The 22,385-nt window shown below is 48.9% G+C and overlaps 1 protein-coding gene across 5 annotated transcripts in view; it reads right to left on the bottom strand.

Moving 5' to 3' along the window:
* Positions 1–22,385, bottom strand: part of NTM (neurotrimin) — a 926,305-nt gene that overhangs the window by 172,245 nt on the left and 731,675 nt on the right. For all 5 annotated transcript variants that reach the window (XM_057749998.1, XM_057749996.1, XM_057749995.1 and 2 more), the window contains one exon: positions 5,381–5,613. In XM_057749998.1, coding sequence (XP_057605981.1) covers positions 5,381–5,613 — 233 coding nt within the window. The remainder of the gene's footprint in view (positions 1–5,380; positions 5,614–22,385) is intronic.

Raw genomic sequence — 22,385 nt, forward strand, 5'->3', positions numbered from 1 at the left:
CAGGGTGGGGGGGGGATTAAAATATGCAGCTGAACTGGAGAAGCAGCCTCTTATTAATTACACTCATAAAGCAGGGCACCCTGAGGTCAAAGAGATGGAAATCGCTGGACCCAAATTTTAATAAATCGTAGCTGGATCGTCCTCACTCTGGTCTAAAAGATTATGTTCTGGCTGCCTAAGTGGGCATGCAGACCCCTGGGTGGTATTTCTTACTTTTCACAAACTCATTCTGAATGGAGAATTCACGGCATCTGAAAATCAAGAATTCCGAGTATGAAACACCTCCCACCTCTGCCACGACCCTCAGCTTCATCACAGGGCACCTTAGATGAGCCAGCATCATCCTAGCATCATCCGCTGGGCTCCAAGGCCAGAATCTCGATGTCCTGGTGGACACGCCTCCCCCACCCCCACACCTATCCACTCCCCAAGTTCTGCCCTTGCTCCTTAGGACACAGCTTCAGACTCCAGACATCCTTCTCTGTGCAGCTAACACAGGAACTCCAGGCCTCCATCTTTTTCAGCAATTCTCTCCTGTTTTTCTTTTCTTTTTTTTTTTTTCCTTTGGTATTTCTTTAAAGATTTTTTGATGTGGACCATTTTTAAAGTCTTTATTGAATTTGTTACAATATTGCTTCTGATTTATGTTTTGGTTTTTTGGCCCCGAGGCATGTGGGATCTTAGCTCCACGACCAGGGATCGAGCCCACCCCCACCCCTTGCACTGGCAGGCGAAATCTTAGCCACGGGACCGCCAGGGAAGTCCCAGTTCTCTCTTGTTTTTAAAGCACCACCATCTTTTCTAATTTGCATCTTCTCTCCAAAATTCCATCCTCCTTTCCACCCCACAGCCAGCCTTTGATGTCAATGAAGCCCATTCTCACTTCAGCACCTGCTGCCCAAGAGAAGGTTCAAGGCCGCTGGGGATAGCCTATCTGTACCGTCCAACATGGGAGCCACGGGTCCCCTGCGGCCGCTGAAGCTCCTGAAATGTGGCTAGTGTGACTGAAGGAGTAAATTTTAAGTTGTATTTGGTTTTACTTGATTTAAATTTAATTTTAAATAGCCGCAGTGCTGAGTAGCTACTTAGCTCAGCTGTCCTGTCCCTCCCCTCCCTCCCACACCGGCACCAGGACCAGTCTCCTCCCCAGGCCACCCCTTGTTCCTGACCTGCCTCTGACACTGTCCCCACATGACTGTCCGGGCTCTGTCTGCAGCCCTGAGCCTGCCTCTCCCCAGAAACTGCCCCTGGACAGTGCAAATCAGAAGCACCATCAGCTTTGTCCTGCAGGCTGGTCTTACACTCCTGGTCATGCAGCTTGAGTTCTCTGGGGTTTCCCCCCTCCTCTGCCTGGTGCTCTCCACGGCTCAACTTCAGCGCTGCTCCTCACCCCGTGTGCCACCCACCGCAGGGTCTCTCTCTGCATCCCAGGCCCGCCGGACCCTGGTCCCCACTCCAGTCATTTCACTGGTCCTGCCAGGAGCTGTGGAAACCACCCCGCTCCCACCAGCATGGGAAAGATTTGGGAGCATTTGCGTAGCCCCAGAGCTGTCTTCCTAAGAAAAGAATGCAGGGAGAATACAATGCAACAGGTAGTGAGGAGAGAAGAGATGGACCCACTAAACACAAAAAGGAACCAAGTACTCCCCTATTTCTCTTTTCCTTTACTATGAGGACGTGATGTGTTGTCAGCAGATTTTTAAAATAACCTAGGGAACCAAGCACAAATCTAGGACTTGCCACCAGTGAAAGGATTGCCCTGAGGGCTACAAGGGCTGAAGATGCACTAAGGGCTCAAGCTCCCGAAGACCTGGGCCAAGGAAAGCCCCAGCCCTCAGCCCCCAGCTTGAGCCCGAGGACTGGCCAGTGCCCAGCAGACCCGGGAAATGCATCGGCTTTATGTAAGCGGACCAGCCTGGTCTCCGTATAGGTCATTCTGAACTCTATTAAAATGTCTGATCAAACACCAGAGGGGTGAAAGGACCCAGGGGTTTAGAGGTGCTCGGTGCTTCAGAAGGATTTAGACAACAGCTACACTTCCAGAACTTAAATTCCTGGGGAGGGCTTGGGCAAATGGTATACAAGTCCATCTTCTCCATATGAATGGCAACTAATGATTCAAGGGCAGCATTTCACTCCTCTTCGTGTGCTGAGTGCTTGGCCAGGGTACTAGGAAGCAGAGTTGTTTCTCAGTGGTGAATTATGCGTGAACGAATGAAGGAGAGGGTGGGGCAGGCACAGAAGGCTGAGGGGCTAGTACTTAGGCAGATGTACGGGTGGCACCAGGGCTCAGCAGGAGTTAAACACACAGCATCACAACCAGAGAGAAGACCCAGTGTAAAGAACAAGCGGGGCAGTAGGGGTATTTGCTAGAAAGGGGGAAAATATAATCACAGACTTCAGTAATCTCACTTAATTCTGTGAAAATAACATTACCTTCCTTCTGTGTGGGTTTATTTATACATGAAACTGACTACAAGTACACAAATACACACGCTCATGGGAAGAAACATGAGTTTAGTTCCTCCCTGCCACTGCTATTATGTGTGTGTGCATCTGTGAGTGCGTGTTTAATGATGGTAATACCATTTTGAAAAGTTAATACATCTTTTATTCCAACACCGCTCTGCAAAGTGTTGAACAGGGGTGTCAACAGAATCCAGAAGTCCGCTCCTACTGGGAATTAGGGTTTACGTTCAGTACAATAAATGATTCCAAGATAAATACATTTCTTTTTTTTTTTTTTTTTTAATCCTGGATGGTGATGTATCTTCTTTTCAATACAGAAACGGGAGCCTGGCTCTCTTCAGTTTGTCTGATTGCTTTTAAGAGGGGGAACAGGTTTGCTCCAAGAAACCATGGTCCTCTATTCATTAAGGTGTCAATAATGCCTGGTCCAGGCATATCGACAGAGGATTAGCTCGGGCTGAGTCTGTGGACAAGACCAGAGCCTTTTTTAACCCAGCTCGTTTCCAGATCAATACACCCATCAGCATTCGAAAATTAGCCCAAGATGAGATTCCGATACTTGAGGCGGTGTGTCACGTTGAGAGGCCACCTCACCAAGCCACAGGTATAAACGCCTCGCTGGGGATTAGACACTTTCCATCACCATGGACACCAGCAAGGATTGATGCAGACCCCATTCTCCATCCCCGCCCCTCCCGCCTCCCCACCACCCCACACACTCAACCTTCCCTCTTTGACCCTGTGTAAGTCCTCGGGGCTAAATCCAGCCATTTACTTCAAGAAGGATTTATTAAATGTGCACTTTGTATAAGGCACTTTCTGGAGGCTCAGGGTGGGAGTATATGGGTGTGTGTGTGGAGGGGGGAGGGCTTAAGGAAGAAAAGGACACAAACATGATTGCTGTTTTCAAGGAGGCTTCACAACACTTCACAAGCATTTTTCACAACTCCTTCCATTTTCTGGTTCCATAAGGGTTTTGCTTCCTAAGGCAAGTGTCTGTGATGGTGTAGAGTTCCTATGGTCTGTCTGACATTGTCAGACGCTCTCAGCAGTAAGTGTGTGTGTTGGGTGCAGGGAGCGGGGTAGGGAGGGGCATGGGGCATGGCTGCAAACGCATCCCCTGATGCTACCTGATGGTGCCACTGGGGCATCCATCAAACTCCCACACAGAACAGTCATTCTCAATTTTTTTCTGGCCAACGCTCCGCAATAAAAAACCAACCAACCAAACAAAAAGAAACGTTCCCCCACTGAAACCATCTCATGTAACAATACCTACTCTGCTGTTTGTGATCCACTCTGATACCGTCTATGCAATTCCATTTCCTTTAAAAAATGCTGTTTGTATCCAGCAGTTTGAAGATATTCATATATACAACCAACAAAAGAAAAAGCCATCATCATTTTCTTTTAGAAAGAAAGAGGGAAAAAAAAAATAAACACAACTCCGTATGACCAAGCTGAGACACAGCACGGGGGGCTCAGCCACCCCCCCAACCCCCGGCCTAATGTCTGAGCAGCCGGAGCCTGTGCGGGTCTCCCTCCAGCCCGTCCTCTTCCCATCTCCACCCACCGACCTCGCCCTTCACAGTCAGGACCCTGACTCCAGCTGCCCTCTCTCCTGCCTTCTCCCAGCTCCCTTCCCCTTGATTCTGCCAGCTCCTTCCTGTTCCTCCTCCTTGAACCACCTTCCTGCCCCTTGTTGCCCTCAGCCACCATCCGCAGCTCTCCCCTTCCCTCGGGGATGCTGGAAAGGAAGGGAGGGGTGGCTGGTGGGGCCTCTGGACCTGGAGCTGATTTCCCTGGACCCGAGTCGGAGAGAAACACCAGCAGAGGACCTGGCTCCATCACTCAAGAGCTTCACCTCTGAGGTCGTGGAACAAGGATGTGGTCCACAGCTATACATGCTTTTAAAAAGTTTAGAAAAATAGCAACTGTATTTTTAAAAACACAGCTAACATTTAACCATTTAACCACACCTCTGTGTGCCAGGCCCTCTTCTAAGTGTTTTACACATCAGGACATGGAAAATGTAATCCCCCACAGAGGACCCTGGCAACACTGACTCCATTTTACAAAAAGAAACTCTGGGTCACCGTTGGTAACGTGAGGTCCCACAGCTAGAAAGCGGCCAAGTCTGATCCTGAGCGCTCGCTCCCTGTCTGGGTATCTGTCCGTGTGCTTGTGTGTTGTCTGAATGCCCAGCACCTGCTCTGCTTATGGGGAAGCAGAGAAGGGCCTGAGAAGCATGGAGACAGCAGAAGCGAGAGAAACGCAAAAACATAGACCTCAAAAGCTGGGGGTGGGGGTGAGAGGCTCAGTGGAAGAGGAGGGGAGCGGGGTGCAACCAAAACACAGAGGATCAGACATAGGTATTAAAAGCGAGATGTGGTATCAGAAACCCAGGGCTGGGAGGTGAGAGGAGACGCAAGCTGGAAACAACGGAGGTGGCTGCGACGGCCACGTCCCAGGTAGGTGTTTAGAGCATCTGCAGTCGGCTCCGCCTTCTTTGAAGGCTGTGCGAGGGATGGCACATGTGCAGTGCCAGAAGAGCTAAAATGCTTGTCTTAAAATAAAGCAAGCTTAGCTTTGGATGGAACCTTAAAAAAACTTAGAGGAGGGAAAAAATCAAGGAAAGCAATGATCAGTAGATAATTTTCTGAGAAAATATATTATTGGAACAAAAGCAGAAAACCAAAAAACCAAAACCAAACACAAAAACCCCACAAAATCGTTTTTCCATTGAATAGGACTAACAATTTGAAAATTTAGCATCTAAGGGCAAAGTGAAAATTAGGAAATCGTCCTGGCCAGATGGAACACAGAACTCATCTCAGTTGAGGATCACAGAGAATGTGTTGGATACAGGCTCTCCCAGCCACACCCCCTGGCCACCCCCCAGGCTGCCTACCTTGCACGATGAGGTGCACCCGGGAGGTCTTGGGGTGGTTATCTGTCTGCACGGAGCAGGTGTAGGGACCCTCGTCATACACGTCCACGTTCTGAATCTCGATGCTGTACTGGGTCTGAGTGTTGCTCAGGAGGACCACGCGGGGGTCCAGGCACCACTTGTCGTTCCCAGCGTAGAGGATGGTGCTGCGGTTCAGCCAGGCCACCCGGGTGACCCGGTTGTCAATCGTGCACCTGGAGGGAGGACCAGATGGGTAAGTCAAGGGACTGCAGAGAAACGGGAGCCATCAGGGTCTTCCTGGCAAGGCTGGGATGACTGGTCACCATGCCTTGTCTTCAACCCCTGCCTCCAATGTGCACACGCGCACCTCCTGTTTGTTTTGGCCTAGGTAGCACTTTCTGAAAGTCAGCATCAAAGGTCTTGCAGAACTGCAGCCTTAGAACATTGGCTATTTCCAACTTCTGGGTCCTGAGTGATTCCATGCTTCTGAAAACCCCTGAGAACAGGATGATTTCAATAGTCCTAACTATTCAGTAGTTATAACCTGGAACCATCATCCATCCTCAGAATGGCTGGGCCCTGGGACCACACCACACCCCCTCCCCTCGTGCTGGGATTTCCACCATGGGCATGATGATAACTCCTCACGTTACTTTCTAGATGTTCTGGGTGCACTAAGTTGCCCAACACTCATAACAACCCTATGAGGAAGGTTCTATTGGTGAAAAGAATTGAAGAACTGAGACCCTGAATGCTTCTCCCAAATCCCACAGATAATACGTGCCAGATCAGAAACCCAGCTTTTAACTACTAAACATTCTTCCTCTCAGCTCAGAATAGCGAATTCCAACAGAAGGCTTTTGAAGTCAAAACTAAATATGGACCACCACCATTGCTATATCTCTTCATTATAACCAGGGGCAGAAATGTTCAATTACTGCTAGACTAAAGGCATTTTCCAAAATCTCAAAACTGTTCACACGTGTAAAAATAGATTTTCTTTCTTTTATTTTTGCATCTGGAGTCCCCAAATTGTGGAGGCTCCCTTCTCAATTCCTACATTTTCAAATTTCCCAGCTACTCTTGCCAAGCCCTCATCAAATCTCTGTCTGCATTCATTTCCTTCTCTAGCTACACCGACTATGTTCTATGGCCTGAAGTTAATTCACAAACACAGTGTCCTGATTCTGACTCTAATGCTGGAAATAGCAACATAGCTATGGTAGGTACAATCATGCCTCCAATTTAATCATTCTTTTGCAGGGTACAAAGCACTTTTATATCCACACTGTCTCATGTGATTCTTACAGCAAATTGGTGAGATAGATGATCTTACCCATTCTCCACTTTAAAGATCAGGCCTCCAGGGTTGAGAACAGTCTGGTGACTTGCCCCAGGATAGAGAGCTAGGGAGTGATGGAAAGTCAGACCTCTCAGCCAGGTTCTAGGTCCTGGTCCTGGGTGTCCCTCAGGATGTGCAAAGGTGAAATTTTCAGTGGGGAGGGACGATTACTTTCACTGAATTCTCAAAACTGTCTGTGACCATAAAAAGGCTGAGAGCTGCTGCAGAGTAAAGCAGCTTCCCCAGGCGGTCCCTCTCGAGATGCGTTCTCCGGTGCTGTGCATCCTTTCCGCTTGTACTTGTGTAAATGTCACACGATCATTGCCGGGCCTCTCATGCGCAGGTGGGAAGACTTGCTGAGAGCCCCTGTAGGGAAAACTGCTCAACCAGAAACACCCCTGCTCTGTCTGCTGTCCAGCTCACTTTGTGCTTCTTCTTGCGTATTTTTTGGACAACAAAGGACAGAAATGGTGGGAAACCTGACTAGGGAGTATTTCTGAAAGTGGTCATGGACCACTTGCATCAAAATCATGTGAGATGTTTCTTAGAGATTTTCTTGTCCTACTGATTCAGAATCTTTGGGAACCCAGAAACATGCCTTTCTAACAATACCCCAGCTGGGTCACACACCCACCAAAGTTTGAAAAGCAGTGGTGTAGAGCAGGGTATCCAGGACCAGCTACATAGTTTTTGGGTCTCAGCGCAAAATGCAAATTCAGAACCTTTTGTTCAAGGATTGTTAAGAATTTCAAGATGATGAGAGCAGAACATTTAATAAGTGCAGGATCCTTTGCAAATAGACACACGCTGCACAGACGTCACACTTTACTGTGCTTGTAAATTCTCTTCAGGATTTTACTGAAATGTGCATTTGGATTTGGCAGGTCCTGGGTAGGGCCTGAGAGCCTGCATTTTTAGTAAGCTCCTGGGAAATGACAATGCTGATGGCCCTCAGACCATTTCTTAAGCATCATAAGCTTAGAGGAAATCATACGTACATGAGGGTTTGAGAAGCACTGAGCAAGCACTTCACTATGGAAACATGTGATCAGAAAACCAGCAGATCAGCATCACTTGGGAGCTTATCTGAAACACAAAGTCGGGTCCCACCTCATATGTAATGAACTGGAACCTGCATTTTAATAAGCTCTCCAGTAAAACAGGATGCACATGGGGTCTGGATTGGTCTAGAATGACCTCCAAGACTCACTGTTGGCTGTGATAACAATATCCTGAACAAACCATAAGAGTGAGCAGCAGGTAGGAAAGTGCTGCCGATAGAGGAAGCACCTGATGCTGGAACTCCCCTGATGCTGTACTTTCCTTGCACACCTGATGCTCTTCCTCTCGGGCTACGTCACTGAAATGTGAATTTGAGCCATGATGGTGTGAAATCCCTTAAGAACAACACATGCCACAGCTCACTTTGCTAGCAGTGTACCTGGGACGTCATTCATATTCATGACCTTAAGGGAGGTCGCTGCTCTGAATTTTGCTTGGAGCCAAGCGGAGGAATTGGTAAAATTCATATTTATGGCCTATGTTTATTGAACACATATTACTGTATGCTAGGTACCCTGCAAGTCTATGATATGTGTTACTTTATCATCTCAAAAACTTGGTTGGGTTCACTTATTATTGCCAATTTACTGATGAGGTTTACTGACTCTAAGATATATTATCCAAACGAACTAAGATCACCCTGATATTAAGCTGCAGAACCAAGATTCAAACTCAGTTTTTGTCCATTTGTTTGTTTTTCCCCAAAGTCAGTGATCTTAAATGTTCTTATCTAGGGCCTCTCAAAAGTCCCTACAACGTTTAAATTCAAGGAGCATCAGACTACCTGTAAATCCTCATAAAGTTCAGATTGCTGGGCCCCTACCTGGTCTGGGGACCGCAGTTTGAGAACCATTCATTTAGACATCTCTCTGGTTTCTGGTGACATGAGAGCAGCAGTTTGAGTGGGCACTAGGAAATGACTCTCACTTGAAACACTTCCCCATTACTTTGCAGGAGAGAGCTTTCTTGCAACCAGTATGCTCTGAGAAGCCAGAAGCAGAGTTCCGGTTATTTTGTCCTCCAGCAGCTAAAATGTGACCAGACACCAGGTGAATGGTGCTGGTGTAGGAAATGCTGATCAACCGCCTCTAAACTGCTTGGGTAACTGTTTCTGATGCTCGCAATGGGGGCATCTCTCAGCATCCTGGTGAACACGAGAGAACTGTGCTGGACTTCCTTGTGTCTAACGATTAGAAATGGACTGAAACGGAAGTGGTCTCACCACACTGCACCACGCTCACAGGGCCAATGATGTCCATTTGCAGAAGCACTCAGGCTCCAACGCTGCCAATTTCAGCACGGTTATGCGGCCCCCATGATATACTACACGGAAAAGCTGGCATAGCTTCCACCCTGGTTTGGAGCACATCCAAGGTCATGATTAGATGTCCAAACTGTCATTGCTGGATATCAGTCTTGCTGAGTCTCCATGGAATTAACGTGGCTTCTGCAGAGACAGATCACGAAGGTGACTTGGCAGCCACCCCCTGCCACCTCCTCATACCTGCCCCCATCTATCTGTCTCATTTACAGAACCTCCACAACGAGGCACAGGAGACAATTCTCCCAGGTATTAAAAAAAAGAGTGTACATGAGCATAGCTATGCTCTCAGGCGGGGCCCACGCTTGGTTTAGTAAGGAGTTGGGAGAAGACCTGCTGCGACGTTCAGGTAACAGGCTCCCTTTTTCCAGAGACAGTCCTTAATTCACTTCTACAAAATTACTCCTAAAACACACATATTTCATGGTATTTCATCTCCTTCAGGAAGGGAATCAACTGTAAGATTAACTGGGAGTAAGTAAGGTTTCAAACTCAACCCTCCCTAACTAATCCAGGTAAGTGTAACTAGATGAGGCCACTTGTCACTGGGGAAGGAGTCACAGGCCAGCCCGAGGCAGGCCAGGAAGAGAAGTGGAGAGTCATAAAGGATTGGAGATGCCCTGTCCCAACTTTGAAGGTCTCCACCCCTCCCCCCACAGTCTTGAGAAGCACTAGGCACCCACCCTGAGCATCCTGTCCTCTGCCTGTCCCACGGCATGCAAAGAGTGGAGGAACAACCTCTGCACACACAGGGCTTCTGGATTGAGCCCTGGAACTCCCCAAACTCCAAACATCTCTCCACTTAGAGCCTCAATGCCTGCTCTTACTTGCGTCCAGACTCAAGCCCTCCAGCCAGTGGCTGTCAGCCTTCCCTATTTCTGTGAGTGGCCCTCCCCTCTCACCAGGCTGGTGGCTCTCCCCTCCCGTGTGTGGCCCCCATGGAAGCCCATGGCCTGGCCTATGCAACACCCTGGCAGAAGCCAGACAGAGAGAGAGCGCACCTGGGAAGGATGGGTTTGTTTACCATTTCACTGCTGAACTAGTTTCCTTCTCAGTCTGTCTGCACCCTGCTCCTTTCCTTGGAGAAGCTTCTTCTTACAGAGAACAGGCCTGGCCCATTTGAACACAGGCTATCAAGGGCATCCAGCCTGATGGATCATCAGTACATTCTCTTTGATGATGAGAAGCCTCATGTGTGGTTGACCAGGAGCGGACCATCCACACGCAGCCATGCCAGAACACGCACCTGAGCACAGTGCATGGTGGAGAGAGTTGACACACCTGAAATTTTCTGCAGCTGCACTGACTGGGCCAAAGCTCTAAAAATGCAGCCCTCTGTGCCCTCAATCTCCTGCCGATGAAGAGCGGCTTTATTACAGCTGCTGCATTTGTACATAGAGGAACAGCAAAAAAAATAAAAAAATGATTAAGCAAGGCCAGGATGAGTGCAGCAGAGACAAAACACTAAAGTGTAGACTCAGGGCCTCAAGCTACTTTTGGATTTGGGAGGAAAAGAGAAAAAGAGACAGAGACAGAGAGAGAGGAACCTGGAAACTGGGGAAAAAAATAGAGCAGAAGTATCTGCTTGGCACTTTCTAAAGACAGACAAAGAGAGTGTTGAAATAAAGAGAAGGATTATTGAAGAAAGAGGGAACAGTTCCAGCTTGGCCTTTCTTAAATATACCTGCCTGAAGATCTGAGGCCTATAATGGACCCAGACAGTCCATTCCTTCTTTCAAATGGCCCTTTAACTGCCTTTGAAAAGCAACACATCTCAAGCAACATTTGAGCCTACAGTGAAGTGTTTCTGCCCTTCACAGCTCCTGATCACAATCTCCTATCGCGCAGAAATGGTCCAGCTGCCCCCAAGTTCAGTTCCTCTGAGCTTGTGCCTGGCCCCTCCCCTCAAGCTTCACAGCAAAGCATCACAGGGTGAATGGCTCAAAAATACTGACACCCAGCTCCATGGAGTTGGCCTGTGCATCCTGCAGGTCTGCTTCTGTGGGAAACCAACCAACAGACAAACCAGGGTGCTTCATCACCGACCTGTGGAGAATTCAGCAGAAAACAGCTGGCGTTCGAGCTCTTTACTTGGAGGAGCAGGCTGCCCTGGGGGGGTTGCTAATTTTGACGCTTACTGGAATCTAAGCTTGTGTTGCTGTGTATGAAATTGGCTTGGGTCACCTAGAGACACAAACACTGAATTCACACGATTCACACTGGCCTCACATCTCTCAACCACTACTGTTATTGCTTCACATGGAAAATAGGATGCGAATCTATGGAATCTCTCTTAGCCTTGAAAATAAGGTCAAGGCTGATCATGCCTCGGTAGAAGTAGAAGGAGTGCTTATGATTGATGGGAAAGGACCAGAGAAAACCCTGGCTGTGTCCGTCCAGGATGCCCTGTGAGCCTACCCTGCTGGGGAAGAGCTGCAGTCTGAAGGAGGGTGGAGAGGAGGAAAGAGCCAGGCCCTGAAGCCAGGCGGCTGGAATCCAAGTGCCAGCTCCCTTCCACTGCTTCTCAACAAGTCACCTGATCTCACTGAGTTTCATTTAACTCATCTGCAACAGAAATAACTTTCCCTCCTAAATGGGGTTAATGGGAAGATTACACAGAAGCATGCACGTTGAACGCATTGCTTGGTATGGAGTAGAAACTCAGCAAATAGCGGATCACACCATCTATCACACACACGGCCTTCTCATCTTAGAGCTACAATGTTCATTACATTACTCACTAGATGGTGACTTCTGGAAAGGCAAGGACCATGCCTATTTTTCTCATGTGCCTTTATATGTCACATTGAGTATAAAATTGAATGCTTATTTATTGAATGCTTAAATATCTGTCAACCGATTAATTTTGTTGATTAAAATCTTCCACCTTTCACAAACTCCTGAGAAGTGAAAGAGCAGGAGCACATTTCCAGTAAAGGCCCAGACCATGAGTCAGCACCCACCTGCACTGACAAACACACCCCCTCGCGCACACACGGCTGCACACATGCTCACTCTTTGTGGGACTCTGTCACCTTTCACCTCTCTAATGTCCTGGGGACAAATCAAGAAGACCTGGCTGTGTGGACCTCTGAGGAGGGTTCTCGATAAGCCCACCCAGCCCTCTATCCTTGCTGTAAGAGTTGAATGAGGCAGCACCATCTCAAAGCAGACTCTGCTGAGTCAGGTGGGCCGTGACTCTTCTGAGATAAATGGCACACCATTGAGAACTGTACTGGTGACAAAGCCCAACACTAATTTCAAGGCTGAAGGAAGCTTGGGACTGTTCACTCGGTCATTTCACATGTGTAAGTCACCGTGCCCAAAGGCCATGTCTTTATTCAATAGCGGTGTGTTCCATCCCCGTGGCGAGAAAGGAAGGGCTCTGGACTGACTGATGATGTGGGGGAAGTGGCATCCAGATCGTGTCATCGACCACAGACCAGAGCAGTGGCACCTTTTTCTCCCTCAGTGACCAGAGCCAGGTGGCCCAGGGGCTTTTCTTTCCATTCCCTCCCCGAATGTATGCAAACAGTCCACACATAGGTGAGGGGTTCCTGAGCCCCTGCATGGGGACCAATGTTTCTCAGGGGAGAGAGCCCAGAAAGACTAAGAGGTCAGTGGAAATTCACCTTGGACTCCATCTGCTCTTTGACCTTGGGCTCCAGGGCATGATCTCCTGCAAAGCCCCATCTCACCTCACACTCCCACATACTCCAGGCGGGACAGGAGCTGGATATACTGGACAACTTCTCACTGTTTCCCGAGCACTCTGGTCACTGTCAGGATTCAGGGACACCCTGTACTAGGAATGCCCTTCCCTACTGTTTGTTAGACAAATTCCTGTTTCCCTATCAGAGCTAATGTTAAATGTTATTTTGTATGCCAACCACATTTCCCCTGCAAATTTCAATCCCCCATGAAAGTTCACTAGACACACTTGACCCTGGTGTGTATTAACTGCAGTCTGTTCATCCTCCATCTACCTGTAATGGGGGTGTGGGGGGTGGGGGCAGGAGGCATATAACATGTGTTTTTCTATTCCAAGGATTCTTGGTTACTTTCAAAGCAATTTGGGTCTTGGGAGACCTAAGGTGGCCTTTGAGGTGGGAAGGAGCTTGCTAAAGAGAACAGAGCAGGGCACAGCATTTCAGGCAGAGGGAATAGCAGGACAAAGCATTGTAGAGCTGTGAAGATACCAGAATGTTTATGGAAGGATGGAAGTGTTGTCTGTGCAGAGTGTAAGGTTTTGGTAGGAGAGAAAAATTAGGCAAGTTGAGGCCAGTTAGTGAGTGCCCTGCTCCTTCCGTGTCCCCTCCATCCACTGTGGACTGACCAGTGTGGGTCACATCACCTGGCCTCCCATTGGGGTCAGCTGATGGGTAGGAGAGGGAAATCACAGGCCATCCATGTCCCTGTCAGAGGTCACAGTTCCTGGCCGAGGACCTCTGTCCCTGGTGGGAGCCTTGACCTCCTCCTTTCATCGCTTGAGGCCTGGAGGTGTGAGCCATTCCCTCCTGTTCCGACCCTGGGGTCCTGACTAACCTTTGTGGTCTTTCCTGCACTTCGGCTGTACCTTTGTAAGTAGCCACTTTATTGAACTCTCCTCAAAGAGTCCAGTTTAAGTCCAGTTTAAGTTTAAGAGTCCACCTTTCCCCTGCAGGGACTGCTGCAGCTCGCCACGCGACAGACTGGTTCCTTTATCCTGGAAACAAGAAGGGCCAGAGAACCAAACTGAAGAGCTCTGCCATGGCCACCTGAAAAAATAACCAAATCACCAAGGGCCATGAAGGCACAGAACGTAAGCCCCTCCCTCTTCTCCAGGGGGCTGCTCTTCCTGGGAGGAAGGAGCTGGGGAGAAGAAACTGGCAAATGAATTTCTGTTTTTTTCTTGTCTGTGTCTCCAATCCTGTCATCCTGTCCTGACAGCTGGACCATGCAAAGCCCACACCTGAGATGGGGCTTCATCCTGCAGACGGTGGACCAGCTGGCAGGATAACAGCAGGGGGGTGTACTAATTGGTGTCCAACCCAGGCATTGTTTACAGTCACACTTTGAAAACCAAGACTCACTCAGGTAAACTGGTGGACGTGTGTATTAGGATACTCTGTCACTCTGGAAAGGGGTTTGCCAGTAGCCGGCTCCTCCTGAGCCCAGGGCTGGGGTCGGATGAGGACGATGTACCAGCTTGGCAGGCCCCCGTGCGTGGGATTCAGCTCAGAGGAAGCAGCATGTGTGTCACTCCTGGCCCCATCTCTGGGGCTAGTTCTAACTCTCTGTCTGGACACACTTTAAATCTCTCCCTCAGGCCTGGATCCTGCGTTGGAGGCGCCCCTCCTGTCATCATTAAGGACCACCTATAGTGAGGACTTGAACCACCAGTGTGGGGAGAACCTCAGGGCTCGGCAGAGGAAACCACACTCTGCACCAGGGAGGCAGGAAGCCAAGCGCAGGTCCTGGTCCTCCATTCATGGGGACATCCCCACCCGTGCAGGGTGTGGCTGCAGTCAGCTCAGCCCAGCCCCTCGAGGCCCTCGTGTCATGTCTGTGCTGCTGCCCAGGTTTCTGTGCTTCTCTTATAGGAGTCCACACCTGCTGCTCTCCCTGGAGGCTGCCTCTAGGCTGTGGGAGCAGGTGGACAGTCTGCATTCACTTCTAGAGGCCAAGGTGCCTGGGAGTGTGCGTGTCCCCAGGGCGGCAGCAGAGGGCTGGCTGTGGGAGCAGGTGGACAGTCTCACCGCAGGTCCCACGGAAGCCACCCTTGGCAACGCCTGCCTGAAACGGAGCCTCCACTTGGCTCCCTGCCCTTCCTTGCTGCCTCCTCACCTCCTTCCGAGGTCTCTCAGGGGACACTCCCTTAATAAGTCACTTTCACACAAATGCGCGTCTCAGGGCCTGCTTTGGGGCCTCCAGGACTCAGACGATCCTCTTTGTAATCTCACAAACGTTTTGTGATTGGGAGAAGACCCCTTAAGAAAGGTGGCCGGAGATGCTTGGGAGGCTGCAGAGAAGAGCTAGTACCGGGCGGAGGGGAGAGTGGGGTCCTGCTCCAGGGAGGGTGGTGGGCTGAGAAGAACCTGCAGCTGGATGTGCAGGGGGAGCAGGGGCCCCCCAGGGGCACTGACATCACGAGGCAGCAGGGCGGGGCGGGCACATCTAGCCAGGCCCGAGCACCTAAAGGGACTCCTGGTGGGGGTGTCAGGAGCTTGGAGGTGAGGGAGGGCACGTGGACTGGAAGTCTTGCGGGGGTGAGTGAGCCCTGAGCTCAGCTTGAACTAAACGTACATGTGCAGGAGCAGAGGGGGAGGTGTTCTCCACAGGAAGAAAGGAGAGCTCAGAGACGTGGCCGTGGCCGTGGGGTCTGTGCTCAGGGTCTGGCCTGACACGCACAGGGGCCTGAGGAGGACGCAGAGGAAGCCACGGTCAGTGTGGAGGCCCTGCTCTCATCTGTGGCCAGTTAGGAAGGTTGGGGCCGCAGGAGCGTATCATGAAAGCCACATTTGAGGATTTTCAGCGTTTCACACAGGAGAAAGAAGACCAGGCGGACAGAGGGCAGTCACTGCCAGAGATGGAGTGGACACCGAGGTTGCCCTTCCCTGGAAGAGCTCCCTTCCACTACACGCTGGTGCCCGTTGCTAGTGTCAGACGTCTGACCTGACATGGTCCTATGGAGACAGAACCTACTGAACCAGGGCCCGCAGGAGGGCTGTTTGGTGCATGTGTGGTCACAGGATGCCTACTCCTTCCTCAGGCCTGGTGGGCAGCCTTTCCTCTCACAAGGCTCCTACACCCAGGCCCGTCTGTCTCCTTCCCATCACGTGAACTTCGCTTCTAGTTGTCACCTCCAAAGATGATAACCTGAGGTGTAGAAGAATAGGTTTACTGAATCACCCGCTTGTTTCACAGATGTTCATTGAGGACCTACTATGTACAATGTAGGGTGTTAAGCACTTAAGGGGTATGATATGGGGTGAATAAGACAGACACAGACACCCTGCTCCCGCAGAAGAGAAGCTAAGACAGATCACGATTGAGTGCGAGGTCTTTTACAAGCAAATACTACGGGATTTTGTACAGATAACAAACAGGTGTTGAGGAACCCACTGCGGTCTAAGCGACCAGGTAAGGTGTTTTGCTGAGAACTTTGCAGATGGAGTACATTTGGTGCTTGACAGGACCTGCAAGGTCACCTATAGATATGGATCCTTGGGATGTTTAGATGAGCAGCTGCTTCCTTCTTAAGCCTACGGCTATGTAGCTGTTTAGTTCAAAAAAGAGTAGGTGGGGAACTTGTATCTCCTGAGTCCTTAACCGGAAATAAAATAATGGTGTTTTCTGGGGTTGGTGGATTTGAAGAAAGATACTCCACTGAGCATTCGGAAAGCTTGACGATCCACTGGGTATCACTCAGATTTTAACAAGATCTCTCCCATCTGGAAGCTGCCGTGCACTGGTATATTTCATCTGATAGGACCTCAGCTTGCACATTCATATTGAAGAGACGCAGCTGCCACTCTCTGAGCTTCTAGCTTGACTTCCACGGAGTCGAGCTAGCTGGGTCCTCGTTTTATTATCTAATCTGTTGTGACAAGCCTGGGTCCACCCAGTCTTTCTGTGACTCAGTTTTCCTATTTGACAAATGGGGAAAAACTAGTCTGCCCAGGCAATCCCTACGGCTGTCAGAGGGTCAAAGTAACATACAAGGGAAGAGTATAAAGGACCCTGGAAGAACAGGGAGGTGTTAATGTTTAGACTCTTCTGTGTGAAAATACAGTCATCCTCTCTCTTCAATATTATTCTCCAAGTAACCAAATACATGTCTACATCACCACACTCAGCATTAAACATTTATTTACTGTGCTTCCACACCTGTGGGGATGCTGTGCTCACTTTTTAGAACAAAACGTGTTCCTTACTGTCTATATTTTAGGAGCTTATCCTACAGAGAAGATAAAAGCTGCTTAAATGAAAGAAAGCAGGGGACCTGCACGGACAATTCAATGACAAACACTGGACGGACACGGAAAAGACGGACGCGATCTTAACCCTGAAAGCTCAACGCCCAGCCCTGAACCAAAAGCAGAGAGCCCTTGAGAGAGGGGTGTTCTCCGTCTCTCTGGCCACCTCCCCAGGCAGCAGGAAGAGCAGGCACGGCCCTGATGGGTGAGGGTGGCTGGAGGGGAAGGCGGCTGGTGTGCAGATGCAAAGATGCAGCCACAGGCAGCCCTCCCTTGGCTGGAGCTACATCAGCTGATCCTAGCAAAGCAGTTTCCTTCAACCAACATTGAGCAAATAATTATGCAAGTCCTTTACAGAATCCCCTGGTGCCTTTAGTGATATTCTCTATTAGCTGGTCTCTGTAGGAAGGGATTCTCACTGGGCTGGAGGAGCGCTCCTTCTTCCCTTGCATAAATTACTCTCTGATCTTGACCCTTCAACAAGCAGCTCAAATCATCCCTCATCTCACTCAAGTTGACCCCCTTCTGAACTCCAGGCAGTGGGGTAGGTGGGGAGATCTTGACCTCACCTCCACCTGGGCGGTGGCCACACCAGCCTCTCCTAACTGACCTCTGGCCTCCACCTTTCCTTCTGCTGGAAGGACCATTCTGGCAAATCTGTTTGAGACTCATTTGTCCCAAAGCCTTCACTGGTGCCCACAGCCCTCAGAATGAATGAAGCACCAACAGTTCAGAACAGCTCACCAGGGCACCCCAGTCTCATAAGATCCATCGCTGTGCACAGGAGCCATATCACAGGTTGTGTTTGCAGGTTTCTCACAGTTTCCTCAATGTGGGTGTTCTCTTGGGACTCCAAACCATGTCCCACACTGCCCCATCTGTCTGTCTGTCTGTCTGTCTAGAGCACCTCTCCCCACCTCCTCAACACGCGCACCTTCCCTTCCAAGGCTCCCTCCCACCTGCCAGGTCTGTGTCTACCACCCTGTAGCACCTCTGTTCCATCACTCCCCAGGCCACAAGGCCCCTGTGAAGGCAGGGCGCATGCATTTCCTTTATTTCTTTAACCCCCTGGACCTGTCATGCCCAGAACAGTACCTAGTCCATCCTCACCCTCCATCAGTGAATGTCCACTGCCCAAAGGGAAAGCAAACTGTAGTAGTGCCCACCCCAAACCAGGTGCCTCTGAGACCATGCTGGCCTTGGGCACAACCCAAACATGGCATCTCTCCAACTGTTCTCCACGGTGACTCAGGCCAGGCTGCCAGGAGCCTGTCACACGTGGCACACAGCGAGCCACACCACCAGAAGTCATCATGCCACAGTTCAGTCTCCGTGAAAATTTGCAAAATGAGAAGAGAGGATGAAGCAGACATTTCATAAGATGTCTGGGTTATTTATGTTAATTAACCAGAAAAACAATAGCTCAAACTTTCTGACACATGATAGCATGCAAAATCCTTTCATGGATAATTATATCTTATGGAATCATCAAAACAAAGCCAGAGGCAGAGGCGAATCTCTACCCTCAGACCCAGGACCCTAAAATGTGTGCTTGCAGGCAAGTCACGTCACCTCTCTGACCCTCAGTTTCCTCATCTGTACAAGACAAGCGGTCTCTGTGGGAACCCCAGCACCTTGGGACTCCCCAGTCCCCTGCCTGAACCCCCATCACTTCTTCCCATTCTCTGACAGGTAGGCTGTCTGACACCCTTAACTGTCCCTCTCCTTGCCAAGGTGAACAGAGAGGAAGGGTTAGAAGGTGAGAACAGAAGTGGAGCAAAACCAGGAAGGCAAAAATGCCAATTGCTGAAATGCAATAAATGTAAACATGCCTTCACTTGTTATGCAAATTCTTGAGAGAAAGAGGGGTGTACTTGCAAAGGAGCACATTTAGTTTCACCTCTAAGAAGAATCAAGTACTATTAATTAGAATTTAAATGCACTGAGTAAAATCAGCAACGTGATGGCTCCTTTGATGGCAATGATCTAGAGAATCACAGAAAGTAGGAGGATCAAAGTGTAGGATCTTCTTCCTCCCATTTGGAGACTCTTCCAGACTCCTTGACCTTGTGGCTTTCTCTATGGTATTTCCTAGCATCTCAGCAAAGCTGACCTGTTCTCACCTCCGAGCCTTTGTTTCTTTCCGAATAATCAACAGATTCCAGATGCAGTGGTCCCACCTTTCAGGGTAACCCCCTCTTCTTGGTCACCCTGTGTTCCTTTCTCCTAGTAAGAATGTTTGGTGCTAAAACACATCTCCGCTTCCAGAGTCCTAAGAAGCTTTAGAATTGGGGTTCTTCTAATTAAGCCCAGGATGCACTTTGGTAGTTTTAGCTTCATCAAAACCAGTGTAAAATGTTCAGCGATCAGCAGAATACCCAGAGAGAAAGGGGTGGCGATATAGCTACCTGCAGGAGCGAAGATTATTCTCAATAAAAAGCCTGGGCCAAGCTGCTCAGAAAATTCAGGAAAAGGGAGTAGAGTAGAGGGAGGAAGGGTGGGAGAAGCAAGCACACTGCTGTCTGAGTGGGGCTTGCTGCTCCCAGGGATGAGGTCGCTCACTTTTGGTACCTCCCATACTCTTTACATTCTTCTTCCTTGCATTTCTGTAGAGTGATGCACACCCCAACGCGGAAAGCCTGGTGGAGGGAGGCAGCTATTGCACCCCTGCTGAAGAAGAACAAGGATAATAATAATAAAAGTCCAAATTTCATTTCCTGGCAAGTCTCTCGTCCACGATTTTGAGGAAGAGCAGAGAGGATGCTGTAGTCATCCAAAGCTGGCCTTGCTTCTAGGTAGGCATGAGAAACTCACGTAAGGTCTGTATTTAGGAATCCCATCTGAAAATGCATTTCTCCTGTCTTCAAAACAAGACTAGGAGCCCTCAGGGTCTAAGTGATTGGGTCAACTTTTCCAGAGCTCTGATAAACAGGCTCACTTAGAAACCACGAAGCTGAACTCAGGCTCCCAGGGTCTGTTTGAGGCCCCTTTGTTATCTTCCTGGAGGTAAAGTACAACACCTTGGATCAATACTTGTGCAAGAGGCTGGAAAAGTACCTTTTATGTTGGTTCTACAACTGTCATTAGAGACCCAACAGTAACCACACTTCTCACACAATCACGTGCATGATACAATATTGCCCTTTTGAGAAATGCACATAGTTTTAAGACATCAAATCCCTCCCTGCTACCTCCAAACTTCTCTTTCAGGATACATGGTCAATCACAAGACATGGAAGCAATCTAAATGTCCATAAAGAAGATGATATATGTATATGTATACGGAATCCTACTCAGCCATCAAAAAGAATGAAATGATGCCATTTGCAGCAACATGGATGGAACTAGAGATTATCATATCATACTAAGTGAAGTAAGTCTGATGGAGAAAGATACCATATGATATCACTTATATGTAGAATCTAAAATATGATACAAATCAACATATCTACACAACAAAAACAGACTCACAGACACAGAGAACAGATTTGTGGTTGCCAAGGGGGAGAGGGAGTAGGGGAGGGAAAGAATGGGAGTTTGGGATTAGCTGAGGCAAACTATTATATAGAGAATGGATAAACAACAAGGTCCTACTGTATAGCATTGGGAACTATATTCAAAATTCTGTGGAAAACCATCATGGAAAAGAATATAAAAATGAAAAACATATATATGAATTACTTTGCTGTACAGCAGAAATTAACACACCATTGTAAATCATCTCTACTTCAATAAAATTTTTAAAAAAGAATGCATGGCCAAACAGACGCTACCTCACCCACACCATCCCCCTCCATGCTGCTTTGGCAAACTGTACTTTTCCCAGGAGCGTTTTGTAAAGAGAAGGCTCCTGTGCCGTCAACACCAACTCACCCCAAGGAAACCTTCCAGCCCCGTCCTTGGTGATCTCCAACCTCACAAGCTGTCTCTACCCATGTGATCTCTTGGCAAGTCTGTTTAGTTGGGTGAACTCCTACACCCACAACTATAACCCACTGGGAGGTTTTTTGTGGCTCCTATTCCTGTTTGAAGGAGCTATAAACCTATACAGCCTGGGGCCAGTTCACACAAGCTGAGGAAGGTCCCTGGAGGGGCAGCTTCTGCCCTTTTGCTCCCTGCAGTCCCTGGGTAGTCTCTAAGTTCTACTTCTGAGAAAGTGAGCCGGACGTGCAACAGCTGAGATGTAACATTTTTGTATGCATATGCGAAAGAAATTTATTATCTGTAGGACATTGTTTAGAAATTGTTCTACTATTTGATTTGTAATAAGTGATTAGTAAACATGTTTATCAAAGTAAATAAAACCTGTACAGTGACTTCAATTGGATTCACATACATTAGTGTCTGGGAAACCTGAAAAGCCACTGTAAGAGGACCTGGTGTGTCACGTGCTGCGTACGTCTCCTCTCCACCTCCCTCTTGCCCATCCCTCTGCACTCAGACCTCACCTGCAACCCTACCCAGACTCCTTCCGAGGCAAATTGCTGGTCACAAGCAGGGCAAAGTGGAGGATGTATGGGTGAGCTTTCCCAAACACAAGAAGGCCATTTGGCCACAAAAGCTTGAAAAAGAGTGTCAAGCTTTCAGAGGGTCAATTCCTAAGGGAGATCCTGCTGGGTTCATCAATTCTCAGAAGAACGGTGGTGCTCCGGCCAGAGCTAGACTCTGCAACTGCAGACCATAAACGGAGACATCACTAAGCCTGCCGGGATGACATCCTTTCTCCTATTAATAGCAACTTCCTCCATCCTGCTCGCCCCAGAAAATGAAATGAATGAGGCTTGGCTGCAAGCGTAGGGGAGAATAAAACCCAGGATGGCAATAAATCGGAGTGCAGAGTGGCAGGCACCGTAATCCGCCGGAATGACGCTCTGGCTCAAGGAAAAGAACCTCTTTGGGGAACCAGTGAAGGGAATCGATGCCCATAAAAGCATCCAAGGCAGCAGCAGCAGCAGCAAAGAGAGATACTGTTGACCGGGACATGCAGCAGATTGCAGGTTGTAAAACAAAATAGAAAGTCATTAAGCAGCGGGCAAAGGGCAGGATTGCACGATGAGGATATCACGGGAGACCACGTTATAGGGCTCAGGACTCCCCATCAGTCAGGAGGTCAGAATTGCCAAGATTCCGTTTGCAGAGCCTGCACATCCTGCACAAAGGCCCTTCTCTGTTCACAAGCGCGGAGAGAGGAGGCACGGTTAGTATTTATTGCCTCTTATGTAATAGGTCTATTTGGAAACATATTCTGACCGGCTTATCAGGGTATTAATACATCACAGACATATTGAGCTGTATTCATTTAGGGTTTGGGTTGCTTTAACC

The sequence above is a fragment of the Hippopotamus amphibius genome, chromosome 9 (assembly GCF_030028045.1).
Source record: "Hippopotamus amphibius kiboko isolate mHipAmp2 chromosome 9, mHipAmp2.hap2, whole genome shotgun sequence".
NCBI classification, from domain to species: domain Eukaryota; kingdom Metazoa; phylum Chordata; class Mammalia; order Artiodactyla; family Hippopotamidae; genus Hippopotamus; species Hippopotamus amphibius.